Source organism: Camellia sinensis, chromosome 15 (genome assembly GCF_055761805.1).
Source record: "Camellia sinensis isolate YWXY chromosome 15, ASM5576180v1, whole genome shotgun sequence".
Taxonomy (NCBI): Eukaryota; Viridiplantae; Streptophyta; class Magnoliopsida; order Ericales; family Theaceae; genus Camellia; species Camellia sinensis.
In genome coordinates, this window is record NC_138975.1 from 17,287,477 (window position 1) to 17,301,120 (window position 13,644).

A 13,644-nucleotide genomic window follows, 5' to 3' on the forward strand; every position below is an offset into this window, starting at 1 on the left:
ATTTTCTGTTTGATTTGAGCAAGGATTGGAAAAAGAAAAAATTATGCAGACAATATAGTTAAACAAAAATGAAGTTAAACAAAAGGAGGACAATGTGGGTACTGATTCTAATTCTATATAAATCTGACCATTTTTCATGGGATTCCAAGATACTTTTTTTCAAATCGTGCCGAATCAAATTTAATTTTACATTCCATCCATACCAAACATTCAAAATTTTCACTTTCAAAAAAAAAAAAAAAAAGCCTTTTCTTTACAAAGAATGGCGAGCTACAGTTAGTAAGATCAATGTAGACGCGTGACAAAAGTTTAAGATTCTGTCCTTGGCAGATACTACATTCAACAGAACAATTGCTTCGAGAAGGAAAAAAAATTCAATAACAATAACAACAGCAACAACAAAAACAAAAACACTTCTAAGCTTCCAATGAATTTATTGAACTGAGAAACAATGCTACAAGTGCCAAATTGAATGGGTGAGGAATCTGAATAAGAGATGCAAAGTTGACCTCACATATGAGAATTAGAGCACTAAATGATTTGATACAATACCATTACATGTATCAGATTGTAAACAAAACCGCACTTGTATCACAAACTTGTCTAAGATGCCGAAAACCAAGGTTGTGACATTTTTAAGTATCTGAAATGCTTTCATACACATTGAATCATCAAAGCCTATAAACTTGGTGTACAAAGAGATTAATAACCAAAACTGTTCTTCCTCTGACACCTTCACTAGATCACATATGCAGTCTTTAATCAAAAACCGAAAAATTTGGATGCATTTTCTAACAATGGCTCCAAAGTGCTCGGAGCAAACTTTCTTGCCAAAAGAAAACAAACCGAAGATGGCTGGTTATTGTAAAAGCAATTTTGGCCTTCCAAAATTCTCTTGAAAAATTGCTCATTAATGTCAGCCTTCCCAAACGTAGCCGGATGAGCACCACCTCTTGACCAGTCCACCCAAGTGAGACTCCGGTTAGCCAAGAGATGTGGAGATTGGATGCTCAACATGGTTGGGAAATAGTGCTCATCCACGTAACACGCTGGTCTGCAAAACTTTTCAAACTTAGGGTAGAAAATGTGATCTTCAACAATGTCGATTGCTAGTTTACGATCAACTTCAAACCATTGGGAACCTTTACGCCATTCGGTGAGGTTGACCTCAGGTGCCATGTTTGCATTATAGCGCCCTCTTCCAAAGGGCCCATCTTCATCAAATGAGCCAATGAAGCTGTACCATGATCTTGATAGGTAGCGATAAATGACGTCGAAGTTTTGAAGAGGAATGCATGCCTCGGATGCGAGGACAAACCATTCGTTGGAAATGTCAAGCAATGCGTTGGCTAGGAGTCTTCTTTCAGCATCACACATGCTCATCCTTCCCCACTCAGCTACCTACATGGAAACAAGTCCAAGAACAAGGACGATGACAGTGTGTACTCGAAACAGAGGACAGGAAGAAGAAGAAGAAGAAGAAGAAGAAGAATAACAATATCGATCAAATATTAGTATCTATGTTACACGGACTTGGGTATGAGTATTGTGTGCCAGTGCATGTCCAAGCATCAAATCTTCCTAAACTTAAATTTTAAGATACTGGGATATGCATCCAAAAGTTTGGCATGAGTATGGGGACACATCTCAGAAACATATATTGCATATGATACAATATTATGAGATAAGATGTAACTTATTTAGAAATGCACTTCAAATTAAATGGGATTTAGGAAAAAAACAAAATTTATCTCTCTCATTCATGTAAGAAGCTGCAAAATTTTCCTTTACTAGTGAATGTGAGCGTCTTGTTCTTCAACAATCTCTCTACAATATGGTTGGATTTGGAAGTCCTTGTTTCACTGTTTTCCCTTATCCAGTTTATTGCCCTAAAAAAGAAACCTATCTATATGAATATAGTCTTTGCCTTGAGCATACATTGGATGCAACATGTAGTATAATTCAATGTCAGGGTAGATAAGCAACCTTCCAATGGAAAGCTGACAGAATAAATAAAACAAATTATGTATAAATTAATGATAAACAAGCCAAAAACTCAAAGACCAACATATAGTTACAATCTAGTCCGGCAGTTTAGAAAATGTCGAAATTTTAGTAACTGAGTCTATGGGTTGCAAGTTGCAAGTAATTCATGCCACATGATTTCGTACTGAGGTGTTAGCCATAAGGCTTGCAAATAGCTATCTATCAGAAATGTTACTCATATCAAACAAATGAGAGAGAAAGAGAGAGAGAAAGGTAGTCCTACTGGCAAAGAGTACAATGCTCAACCACATGTTCTAATTTCCTCATGTTAATGCCAACTATAAAGCATTAAACTATTGAAGTTGTAAACTAGTAATTGTTGTTTAAGATACATGTGTAATCACCTAATGAATGTGCAAACAACTATCAGAGAATTGAATGTTGGTGTGCACTAGAAACAGGAAGAAGTATCTAACTTATATGATAGTCACCACCACAATAGATAGATAGCTGATAATACACAATCCCAGTAAATAAAAAAATTATCAAACCACTAAATGGATATAAATTAAGACGGGACATCTAAAGGACCCAAATTGATTTTTTACTCAATAAACTAGAGGGCAAAAGAGGTCTCATCAGTACATCAAGACTAATAATAAATGAATTTTCACTTTTATATAATACTTCATCCTTTGATTCAGGTAATTACCATTCAGAAATAAACTGATGGATAATATAATAGCATCTAAACCAAATGGTGAAGGATTTCAGTGTCGTTATCAAATATTTTTCTATTTGTTTTTATCTTTCAGAAAAAGAGGGAATTTTCTATTTTGTCATTAAATTCAATACAATATTAAATAACAATAAAAAATAGGAGACTAAGTCTCTTTCTCGCATCCATTCTCCATAATCGATCTGGTTCACTACGGTTAACCGCCTGTCACAGAAATATGAATAAAGTGATACAACGAATCAACCCAAACTATGATCAAAACTTTAAACTAGACCCACCCCACTTAAAATGATTTGATTTATGGTCGCGGGGTGCCATTGGGAGGCAGGAATGTTATTTTCCACTAAATGGTAATGGATTTTAGTGTCCTTATGTAACATATCATAGTGAATTACTAATTCATTTAACCAATTTTTTCACTGTTAACCATGTAACACTACAAGATTGAGAAACCATTTAGAGAGAACATTTGGCATGTAATCAGTAACTGATCTAAATGAAAGTCCATTATAGAGTGTTTTTGACAGAAGGCAAAGCTTCCCACGCATTTACAGATTGACAACTAGGCTAAGAATTCCAGACAATATTGTCCAAACAAAGAAACAAACAAGAAGTTAACTAAAAGACTAATAAATGAACAGGAAAAAGAAACACAAACTCTAACCACCATATATTAGAAATCAATCCAGAAACTTAGTTAAAATTGAATTCACACATAGAATATTGTGGAATAGTCAACAACATGCGAAAACAGAGGAAATGTAGCGGTTACTGATACCTGACTCGGGATTTGCCTTCCATAGAAAACCGATGAATGCAAGAAATCTGGTTGATAAGTTGGCAGTGAATGAATGTAGATCGAATAAAGCCCCTCGTGCCCTTTAAAGAACCTTTCCCATAGGAGTGCCATCGGTAATGGTCCTCTTGTCAAGAACATGAAAGCAATTTTGGCAGTTCTATTAAACGGGTAATCTTTTATTCGAGGTACAAACGAAGCCTTCCAAAACAGCTCAGTGTCATTCATCGTATGAAGTAGTTTGGATGGAGGCCTAATCCAACTTTCTAAACTTCTTGCCTCTCCATAACAGGGTTGGAATGTGGATTGTATTGCTGGAACTACATTTTGGACTCCGAGATAACGGATCATATACATACTCAACATCGAAAACACAATGCAAATACCCAAAAAGACCAAGAGAAATTGCAGAATTCTCAATGGTGAACCCCGAGATTGGCTTGTTCTAATAATGGTGGTGGAAGGGTCTTTGCCTTCCTCCAACACCAGTAGCCTAGATTGCATCTTCAGAACAATTTAACCTCAAAACTCAATTATGGGTATTCTGCATTTGGGGATTTTACACACATAAATGACCTTTAAGTCACAAACTCACATCTGAAATGAGAATTTCCAAAGAGAAACAGAGAGGGCACTGAAATAGGATCTCACAATGAGAATAGAGAAATGGGTAAGGGTGTGTTTGATTAACAAGGCTCTCTTCAAACAAGAGAAAGCCCTTTTGATGATATATCACAAACTCCCCAAGATCATCACCACTGACAAAAAGGAGAGATGGGTCTGTCCTTTCACCACATGGGTATGTCCCAAATACAAAAATCTCAAATCAAAACAAAAACTTTTTGGGAAACAAATATCTCACCCGGATCATGAAAACCAAAAATGTGAGGTGGGAAGTTTCCTTACCATAAAAAGGTTTGCCAAACATGAAGTTACTTATCTCAAAACAGGAAAGTTTTCCTTCAAAAACAAGATTTTCTATCAGATTTTCCAGGAAAATTTTGGAAGAACACAGAACATGATGAGATTAGAAGAAAAGGAAAGAAAAAGGGGGGGTGCTGGTGTTACCATGTGATGTTGGGGGAGTTAATGAATGAGAATAGGGAGAAGAATAATCAAAGAACTGGGTTTTTTTCACACAAAGTTTGATTGGGTTCTCAAATCGCGCCAGATTTTGACAAATGGGAAAATGATGGGTTTTATAGAAGAGGTTTAATGGGCTCTTCTATACGTTTATATATAAATATATATATATCATGAAATAGAGCTAGACGAAACTGAAATTGGAAAGATAGAGAAAGAGGGAGGGTCCTGATGATTGGGAAGGAGAGAGAGAGAGATGGTGTGTTGGCAACAAGCCAGCGTCGGGAAAAACAAAGGAGATGTTAGAGGCGATTTTGTCTTTGAATTGAACCGAAATCATTGCTTTTGCTGCATAGGTTGTTCTGTTTTAAGACACTGTTTGTTTGAGAATTGATTTATATTTTTTAATATTTTTTTTATTTTTTATGAGGTGAAAAAGTAATTTATTTAGGGGGAAAAATATTTTTTTGGAGAATTTTTTTTGTATGGTTCATAATATTGGTGGTGGGTAGGGGTGCAACTCAGGCTGATTCGGGCGGATTGGGAGGTTGTCTAAGCCCAGCTCAAGTTGTGCAGAGACCTGTCCAAGCTCGCCTAAGTCTGAATTGTAACCCGAGGTTGTTTATCCAAGCCCGACCCGAGTTAAACCCAAATTGCCCGAGTTGTAAATGAATTTTAGTTTTTTTTTTTTGGCAGATACATTATTAAATTATTAAAATTTGACTTTATTTACAATTTTTTTATTTATAGAAAATCATTAATACCATCAAAATAAATAATTTATATAATGTAAGAGAGATGTCACTATAATAGTCCTTACAATTTATGAGTGAAAATAAAAATAAAAAAAGTAAGATTTTATGTTATTTGTATATATAATATATATTCAATATAATTTAATAATATAAATTACTTTAAATCATGTAATGGCTAATAATTTATATATATTTAATACTTTTATATATCTATATATATATATATAATTCAGGTTTCGGATTGCTCGGGTTGTTTGACATCTTTGCCTAAACCCGTCCAAATTTAATTCGAGCTTCTGAATTTTTGCCCAAATCCGTACCAAATTTAAAAATATTTTGTCCAAACCCTAAAAAAATTCGGGCTAAACTCGGGTTACTCGGGTTGAGCCCGCCCAAGTTGCACCGTTAGTGGTAGGACAAAGGTAGAGGTGAAGGTAGTAACATGGTGGTGGCGGCGACCGCGGTGATGGCCGTAACCGCATAGTGCGGTGATATTATTAAAATTTAATTTGAAAAATATTTTTCACTTTTTAAAAGTAAAAAATATTTTCTTTTCAAATAGAATTATGTTCCATTGATTATGAAATATATTTTCATTAATTTTCATTTTTTATTATACTAACTAGTAAAAAATACAACAAATATTTTTAAAAAATTATTTTTCTCCTAGACAGACGTAACGTTATAAATAACATTTTTTAATTACATCAAAAAAACGTAAATAGTATAATTAGTGTCTATAATTTGTTTTTCAGGGATTTTATTTATTTATTTATTTTTAAAATGACCCCTCAATCTTATCATACGTGCATGGGATCCAGAAAAAAAAAAAAAATAAATAACAAAAGCTTTTCCAAAGAATGAAGGGAAATGAAACAAATTGGACAGATCATAATCTTTTGTCATGATTTTCCTTGTGATGTTATTGTAATAATTTAGTTGTCTATGCTTAAAAGTGAAGGAAAATTAAAAATTGTGTAAATTTATCACAAATGCTAATAAGTATTTTTGGGATACTTGTTAAGATACAATAAATGATTGTTATAATAAAGACAATGGCCCCGTTTGTTTTGAGAAATAGAATGGAGGGGATTGATAGTGAAGAGATTAATAGTGAGTGGATTGCTAGTGAAGAATTGTTAAATTATTTTTATATAAAATAATAAAACAAATAAAAAAATATAAAAAAATAAACATTATATTTATAAAAAAAATTCACAATATATAAAAAATAAAAAAAAATTTAATCCCCTCACTATTTTTCTAATATCATTTCTACCTCCTCCTTACCAATCCCCTTCCTCTTCCTTACTAATACCAAGAGATTACTAGTCTCCTCCCTATCTTTCAAAACAAACACCTCATTCTCAATCCTTTCCTCACTATCAAACCCAATCCTCTCTCCATAACCCCAAACAAACGGGGCCAATGAGGCTTGTTTTGGGGAGTACTAGAAAAATTGATTTTTTTTTGCTTATTATGAAAGATGTGAAAAAAAATAAAATAAAGAGTTGTTATAACTCAAATAAATCAATAAGTTAACTTTTTTTATACTTCTTAAAAGAGACCTAAATATTAGGAAGAATAACAAATAAGTCTTATTTTTCTCAAGTCTTATCAATATTTTATTAGGACAACTCAAACTTCAACACTACATTAATATTATCCTTTCTTTCTTCCACCTATATTCTTTTCCTTTCCCCATGGAAATTAATTACACTTCTACTCACAATTTAATGATCAATTTTAATGAAAAATCATAATAGGATTTCAAAAGTTATACTTCTTTCGTCTCAAAATAATAATCCATTTTGAAAAATTTAACTTTTTTTTAGTAGTACAATTATTATATTTTAAAAATATTAATTTTTCAAAATTAGTCTTTGATAGTACATTTTTTGAAAATATCAATATCATAATTGTACTTTTTGTGTTAATGAATTTTAAAAAATGGCAAAATAAAAAATTTCTACTATTGTAGTCCTTGATTTTTGAAATTAGACTAATATTTTAGGACAATAAAAAATGAAATAACAGACTAATATTTTAGAACGGAATGAGTAAACCATATCATTTCACTGTGTTTGGCATTTAATTTTCAAAAACAACTTTTTATCTTTAATTTATTTTTAGTTAACTCTTTTTTAATATTTTAGTCAATTTTTTAATAATTTTTTAGACACACTTAATTTAGATGTACTTTTTTTAACATAAATTTAGATGTACTTAAAAAGTAAAATATCTGTAAAGAAATTTTTTTTAAATTCAATAAATACAAAAAAAATGTGAATGTGCTAATTTTTATATTTTTAAATATTTAGTGAATTTTAAAGAAATTATAAATTTCATATTTTTTAAGTATATCCAAACTAAGTGAGTGGAAAAAATAATTGAAATATTAAAAAAGTTTAAAAAATATAGATTAAAAACTCAAAACAAAATGAAATGATTAATAGTGACTTGAAAATTAGAATTCAACTGAAATTTAAAGGAAAATTAGAAGAAGAAAAAAAACTAACAGAATAAACTAGAGATATTAAATGTTGATTTTCTTAAATGTCACGACGGGTATAAGAGGAATATAAGATTAAAATAATAATAATAATAATAATAATAATAATAAAAAAAAAAAATTGTGGAAAGATTTTATTCAAAATAGGACTCAATTGTCATAATAAAGAATTGATAGGATTGAGTGGTTTTTTTTGAAGAAAAATAAGACTAATTGATTGTTTTTCATAAATATTATTGTTTAATGAGCCTACTAACAATTTTTTTTAAATAACAGTTAAAGTAATAAGATATGTCATTTAAAACAACTCAACAATATTGTAAATGACAAAAACAACCTAACTTGACTTTTCATTTAATCTATTAAAAAAAAAACTTCATCTATATTTGATAAAAAAATTTACACATCAAACCTAACTCTTCATTTAACTTTGAATTTTTTTTATATTTTTATTAATCTTGGATAGAGAATAATAAGTTTTTTGAAAAAAAAATTAATTAGCAATTATGTTAACTTATTTTTCATATCAAAATTATTTTTTTATTTAATCCTTTGTTTAAAAAAAATTTGGGACAATTATAAAAAAAATCTCAGAGTTTGAGCCATTTAACAAAATAAACTCTGAATTTTTAATTTTATCATTTTAAACCCTAATCTTTTAATTTATTTTCAATCTAAACTATTTATCCATTTTTGTTAAGGAAAACCGACAAAAAAAGAGCATTTTAGTTATTAAATTCAATATAGATATACATAAAATGTTTAAAATATCATTTTCATTGAGTTTAATGATTAAAATACCTATTTTTTCATCGATTTTACTTAACAAAAATAAGCAAATGGTTTATATTGAAAACAAATAAGAAGTTTAGGATTTAAATTGACAAAATTAAAAATTCAGGATTTATTTTGTTACAAGGGTCAAATTTTGAGGTTTTTTTTGTAATTTTCTCAAAAAAATTTAACCATTGAGTTTGTTGAGGTCAAATAAAAAATAAATTCATGAAGTAAAAAAAAATTAAAAATTGAAGGGTCAGCTCATATTCTCAATAGAAATAATCAATTTTTTTTTACAGAAGGTTAAGGTTAAAACAATCATTAAAAAATACACCATAAGCATTTATGATTAGTATTTTTAATGTCATTTTATATCAATTTTAAATTATACTTTGTTAATACATCTTAGTGTGATAAAAAAGCACGATAAGATTATTGCAAAAAAATTATGATGAAGGATATTTATTTGAATTGAATATGTTTAGAGCTCACATTATATGAGACCCCTATGCTGTTTTGTCTTCCATTTGAGACCGTTAGTGAGACTAGTCAAATTAAATAACAAGTAGTATAATTTTGACTTAAAATTTGATGAATTTTAAAATGCGTGGAGCTCATGTAGTTTTTAGTAATTTATATAAGTTTATCGAGCTGACTAGTAAATTATTTAAGTTTGCTTCAAAACTTAATGAGCTTAATTTGATTTATTTACAGAACAAATTAATCTCGAAGGAACTTTTGATGAATAATATGATTTGTTTCACACCTTAATTCCTTTTTATTTGTTTCTAGTATTAATGACACAAAATAAGCTACCCAAATTAGAAAAGCAATTACATACCCTTATGTGATTTGTAGATTAGAAAATACCATAATTTCCATTTTAACTTTCCTATGGCTCATGAGACTCCATCAATTCAGGGATTGATGTTTGGCAAAAGCTATAAGATTGACTAAGTAGGGTTACCTAATGTTTGGCAAAGCCACTTGCTATAAAATTGGTTCAAAATTTTAAAGATATGAATGATATGTTCGGTAATTGTTATGAATGAAAAAAAGATTTGCAAGTTTTGTTTTTTTTCCTTTTGAGCAAATTACATTGTTAGTATCTATATTTTGCCCCTTGTATCGCTTTAATCTTTATAGTTTCAAGTAGTTCAATTTTAACTTTTAATTTTTAAGTTTGTGTTAATTTGATCTAATTAATAACATCATTAGAACTTTTGATTGAAAATTTTCATTGAATAAGTCATTGAATTGATCATGTTTACAATTTCTCCTAAAAGTATGACATATGCCACTTATGTGCAGATCTGTCATATACAAATACTAGCAGTTATAAGCACTTGGACCAATTTGAGATGATAAAAAACAAAAAATAAAAAAAAATCATGGCCAAAATTGATTCAATTGAAATTACAAGGACCAAATGACATAAAGATCAAATATAAAAACTAATAGTATAATTTGTCCCTTTCTTTTTGATGAGAAATTATTTATGTTGCTTTGTAAAATTCTTGTTAAAATAATCAAAAAATTACAGTGAAATTTCTTATATGCCTTGAGAATATGAAATTGTAGCAAGAAAAAGGATATTTCCTTATCCTTACTAGTTCTACTGAAGGCAACTTTTATTTTTTTTGACTTTGTAGTTAAAATATAATGTAAAAAAAAATAATATGTTTAGGATGATTTTTTACGAAAAGATGTATAAAAAGTAAAAAGAAAATAGAATTTTTGACTTTTTAATATGAATTATTAACTTTTTAATTTTTTTAATAATTTTTTTACTTTTTAACTAAAAAAATCACTTACCAAACGAGACAGGAAAAAGTTTTCAAGCTGACTCAATTAATGCTGCTATAAACAAATAACAAACCAAATTATTTGGGATTTTGCATATATAATGGGTCCCAAGCGTTTCCCTACTTTTCTACCTTCGAAGAAGAGAGTTTCAGCACGAAAAACTTTAGAGAAATCAAGCACAACAAACTTGACCCCCGTCTTCCAAGTTTGAGTGACATACTTAAATCACAACTGTTGTCCTCCCGAAATAGCATGTGACATTATTTATATAATATTTTTAATTAATAAAAAATTAAGTAAATAATCAATTGTCTCTAATTAACAATAGTAAATCAACATGTCATGATTTTATTTATTTATTTTTGTTAATTTATTTGTTTAGAGCACCGCATAAATAATATCACACATTACTTCATAAATTACTGAATAAATTGCTCGCATATATTTGTAGAAGAAAAATGCGGCAGACCCCCACACCAGTGAACCCCAGCCTCACATGGCTGTGGGTGATTGAAAAAAAAAAAAAAAAATTGGCCAATGAAAAAAAACTAGGGGTGCCGGGGGTCCCTAGCAGTGTTATTTGCAGAAGCAGTAGCAGAAAAGAGAAGGATTACAAGTGGGGAAGCAATGGTGGAAAAGACAATGTAATATTTTTGTGATTTTTTAAAATGAAAAAGGATTATTGGAACTCGTGGAAACTATCTGTGTGAGTGAATTTCTGACCACACTGCCAACTCAGTATTCAGCTGGAGAGCACTTGGCAAAATAGATAGCGTCTGATTAACCTGCAACAGAAAGAAGAGATTTCGACGGTAGTTCATCCACCCGGGGGCACTCCGATGATCAAGTCAATTATCTCTCAAAGATAAATCAAGTGCTTAACTCACTGTTCAGAATATAAATTACATACCTTAGACCCATGGGGGTGTCTCTCTTTTATAGGTAACTCAATCTTAGTCCCAATAAAGCCTAGCTTCAATGGACTTATGCTCAGTGCTTATCCTGGACTCTTTAATAGATAAAGATAAACTCCCTAAGAATTTTACCCTTATCCAGACTGAAGTCCTTCCTCAATCTAGGACTCTTATCCCTTATTCGCTTATCCCGGATTCCGATATCTTCGGAGATAGCCTCGGCTTAGCCGAGATCATCTCGGCGTTAAGACCACGACACGTGGCACCTCGGCTGATACGTCAACATCACCTTGGCCACGTATTGGTCCTTAGAAAATATATCCTCATACTATCACAAGTCACATTCAGTCACACTCTGGGATTTGATCAATTAATTCTATAGAACGCTTTGTGTACGGGGGAAATATCCTCTGCTTTCCGTACTCCTTGGACTCCAAGCTTCACGTGACGGCGTCTAACCTGGCAACACAGAGAACGGTGAGCTGCCCGGCGGTGGTGTGCCGGATAAACCCTCCGACGATCAAGGCAGATCACTTGAGGAAGAAGAAGGCTGTTAGGGAGAGAGTGTGTGTTTCAGATGGCACAAGTTGCTTACCTCTAACGTTTACCTTCCACTCCTATTTCTAGGCTGGCCATGCAGCCTTAGGATTGTGCGCGCACTACCTCTGCTGTCCTCCTCTGGACAGGCGGCAGTGCTCGCCTCTCACCACCTTATGCGTGTAAAAGCCTAATCCTCCAACCAGTACACGTAAAACTGCCAAACGGTATTGACGCGTGCTTGGAGCAGATTTCCTCCCCCTCACGCCATTAGCCCAGGTGGCACACTCAACCAAAGTACCGCGACCGACCTATCCCTTGTGGAGAATTGCCACCACAGATAACACAACCGAGCTATGTATCGCTGACCTGTCCCTTGGCAAGGGGCAAGAGTGCGATGCTCATGGCCGAGCTGCGTAGGACCGGTCAGTCCTAGTTGACCGGCTGCGAGGCATGCCGGCCTTTCCCCGTTCTACCTTCATTCTTGGTTATATGAAGCTGGGCCATCTCGGCTGACGAGTTAGAGGCATGCCGACTCTCGCCTCGCCCTTAGTCTATCCCGGGCTGCTTTAGCTCGGTCACCTCAAATCACTACGCATCCAACCGAATGCCTTCCCAGTCATAGCTCGGTCAGGCCTCAATCCATGTCTGGTCGACCAATCCCTTCGGATGTACACGACAGGTCGGGGGCCGCGCCAACTGAGAACACAGCTCGGCACCGTGAGATTTGACCAACCTGCATTACCATAGCTCGGTCGTACAGTCCGGTCCAAATCTCCCCTCTCAATTACCACTTAATCCCATCCGAGCTAATCGTGATTGGGGTCACCACCATGGCCGAGCTAACGGTCCTCTATTTGCGCCAGTACCAAGCCGAGCGTGATCGGCTTCGAAGCCGTTACCGAGCTATCCCATTTGGTCGGTCATTGCTTCAGCAGTCTTGTCAAGGGTCGTACAGCCGTACTGACAGCCGCGCTCTCAGTGCCACATGGCCTCACGCCATTGGACCGTACAACCTAGCTGTCTCCCATGCACAGAATTCAAACGGTGCAGCCGTTTGGTTTTCCCTCCTTTTTATGCACAAGTGAAGGGTCATTTGCACCCTCACTATTCGCTTTCTTTCCAAGCAAAACCCTAGCCCCCAAGCTTTCCAATCATTCCCTCCAAGCCTCCATCTCCACATTCATCCGTTCTTGCTCCTGTAGAAGCCGCACTCAAGCTCGTGAGGCCTACTTCGCTTCGCATCTGCTTTTGGTGAGTTCTCTATCCCTTCATTGCATTTTCTGTTTTCGTTTCTCGTATCTTCATATTTGTTCTTCATTTTTTGTGCTCTTGTTCTTTGTGTTCTTGCTTGGGGGTGTTGGAATCACAACAGTCCTATAACGCCTCGACCCTTTACACATCATCGATATTGTCCGCGTTGGGTCATGCCTGTACAGATTTGTTCTTCCCAGTGGGTCACCCATCCTAGAACTACTCCAGCCTAAGCACGCTTAACTGGGCAGTTCTAATAGAGATTTCACCACTTGGGAAAAGGCCTCGATGCTATATAAGGGTCCAGGTTTTTACTTTTATAGTCCATGAACTCCCCCTCTATTCCCGATGTGGGACACCAAGGCCTTACAATCCACCCCCCATAAGGCTGCACGTCCCCGTGCAGTAGCCTGCCAGCTCGCAAGCCCGCCCACATGCACCAAGAGACGCCAGGGGCCCACACTCGATACTTCCGGAGAGTCGGC

The 13,644-nt window shown here is 33.7% G+C and overlaps 1 protein-coding gene across 1 annotated transcript; it reads right to left on the reverse strand.

Annotated features, from left to right (window-relative positions):
* Positions 1-401: 401 nt before the first annotated feature.
* LOC114315067 (Core-2/I-branching beta-1,6-N-acetylglucosaminyltransferase family protein) lies at positions 402-6,198 on the reverse strand. The gene is made up of 2 exons (XM_028261639.2): positions 3,504-6,198; positions 402-1,401 (listed from the first exon to the last, which is right to left on the reverse strand). Exons 1-2 carry the CDS (start codon positions 4,023-4,025, stop codon positions 763-765), a joined length of 1,161 nt encoding a protein of 386 aa, XP_028117440.2. The 5' UTR covers positions 4,026-6,198; the 3' UTR covers positions 402-762.
* Positions 6,199-13,644: the final 7,446 nt, after the last annotated feature.